The sequence below is a fragment of the Acanthisitta chloris genome, unplaced genomic scaffold (assembly GCF_000695815.1).
Source record: "Acanthisitta chloris isolate BGI_N310 unplaced genomic scaffold, ASM69581v1 scaffold25893, whole genome shotgun sequence".
Taxonomy (NCBI): Eukaryota; Metazoa; Chordata; class Aves; order Passeriformes; family Acanthisittidae; genus Acanthisitta; species Acanthisitta chloris.
This window is the reverse complement of record NW_008665784.1, coordinates 35,265-37,149: the sequence shown is the minus strand read 5'-3', so window position 1 is coordinate 37,149 and position 1,885 is coordinate 35,265. Positions and strand designations below refer to the sequence as shown.

The 1,885-nt window shown below is 41.2% G+C and overlaps 1 protein-coding gene across 1 annotated transcript in view; it reads left to right on the top strand.

Annotated features, from left to right (window-relative positions):
- Window positions 1–655: 655 nt before the first annotated feature.
- RGS22 (regulator of G-protein signaling 22) overlaps window positions 656–1,885 on the top strand; it is a gene marked incomplete at both ends in the record, with an annotated part of 34,891 nt that continues 33,661 nt past the window's right edge. Inside the window, 2 exons of the mRNA XM_009071890.1 lie at window positions 656–821; window positions 1,278–1,468. Of these exons, the coding sequence (XP_009070138.1) occupies window positions 656–821; window positions 1,278–1,468 (357 nt within the window). The remainder of the gene's footprint in view (window positions 822–1,277; window positions 1,469–1,885) is intronic.

Here is a 1,885-nt window from a genome sequence, read left to right as displayed (position 1 = left end):
CAGGGAGGTGATTCTGCCTCTGTACTCTACACTGGTGAGGCAACACCTTGAGTACTGTGTGCAGTTCTGGGCCCCTCAGTTCAGGAAGGATATTGAGGTGCTGGAGCAGGTCCAGAGAAGAGCAACGAGGCTGGTGAAGGGACTCGAGCACGAGTGCTATGAGGAGAGGCTGAGGGAGCTGGGGGTGTTTAGCCTGGAGAAGAGGAGGCTCAGGGGTGACCTTATCACCCTCTACAACTCCCTGACAGGAGGTTGTAGTCAGGTGGGGGTTGGTCTCTTCTCCCAGGCAACCAGCAGTAGGACAAGAGGGCACAGACTCAAGCTCTGCTAGGGGAGGTTCAGGTTAGTTATTAGGAAGACATTGGAATGGGCTGCTCAGGGAGGTGGTGGATTCACCATCCCTGGAGGTTTTCAAGATGAGATTGGATGTGGCACTTAGTGCCATGGTCTGCTAACAACGGTAGGGTTGGACTTGATGATCTTTGAGGTCTTTTCCAACCTGGCTGATTCTATGATTCTATGAATAAAGCAGATCATTAATTTCTCTGTAGCAATTTTTTAAAGATTGATTATGTTTTTTAATTGTCTATTCTGGTGGAAAATCAACTATTTATGTGATTAAAAGCCATTTTCATTTCTTAACATTGCATTTCAGACTAGCTAAATTGATATCACAGGTAGAATGGAGCAAGACTGGCATTAATTTCATTATAGATAGTGACTACTATCCCTGGATAAGGAAGCAAGACCCAAGTTCTTCCCCTCCTGAGGAGGATGAAACTTCATTGATTATGAAGAAGTTCTATGTATCACTTGGCCAGGTAAAATAAACATGTTTAGTAGGTGTAACATCAAGATAGATCGAATACAATGGGTAAAATTATTCTAACTGAGGTCACAACCTAATTGAACAACTAATGCCTGAGAAACTTGGTCTAGTGGAAGGTTCCCTGACTATGGCAGGAGGGTTGGAACTAGATGGTCTTTAAGCTCCCTTCCAAACTAAACCATTCTGTGATTTTATGGTTCTGTGAATAGCCCTTTTATTCAAAGTTCTTTGTACTAAAGAAGGTGGATGTGTTGCAATACAGCTTAAACAGAAGCTATGCTACAAATACGATCAGCTACTGTCATACAGCCTTCCACTGGGAACTATCCCCACAGAAATCTGCACAAACAGACTGCACAAAATGATTATGTACAGTATGCCTTCTGCTCTCAGAAACACTGAAATACAGACAGAAATCTGAATTGTTCCATGGCATTTCTTTTCCTAGGCGACAGTTTCTCAGATGAAGGATTGGTTTACCTTAGCAAAACAAGGTGAATCCACGAAAACTACAAATTCATTTATGCATCCTGTACCTTCTAGTCAAATTCAAGATACTTGGTGTTCACCTGGACAGCATGAAAGAGGTGAGTCATTAAGTGCTTCCTTCTGGGCAAGTAACAAGGGCTCAACCCTATGGTTTGTAGCACAACTCTGACTAGGTGCAAAGAAAAGGCTTTCCAAGGAACTGTTGCTAACTCCACTCATTACCTTCTGAGTATCACATGGTATCTGAGGCTTCAGACATAGCCACAACATTAAGTGAAAATTTGAGCTAGTAGCCAAGTAGTTTTGTGATAGTGGTAGGTTCTTTTCTTGTGTATTTCTGCTACATAGAAATCTCTAAGTTTCAGTTGAATTGTTTGCATTTAGTTTGGGGTGGATTTTTTTCCATTTCATGTTTTGAAAGATTTTCTCATCTAGATTCTTTGGTTATTTGATAATGTGTGATTTGTGTTCCAATAATTTTCTTAGGGTATTTATGTTGAGCACTTAAAGGTCTTTTGACTGCCAATTTTTTATGAATCTTATAAAATGCAGTCATTTGGAATCCTG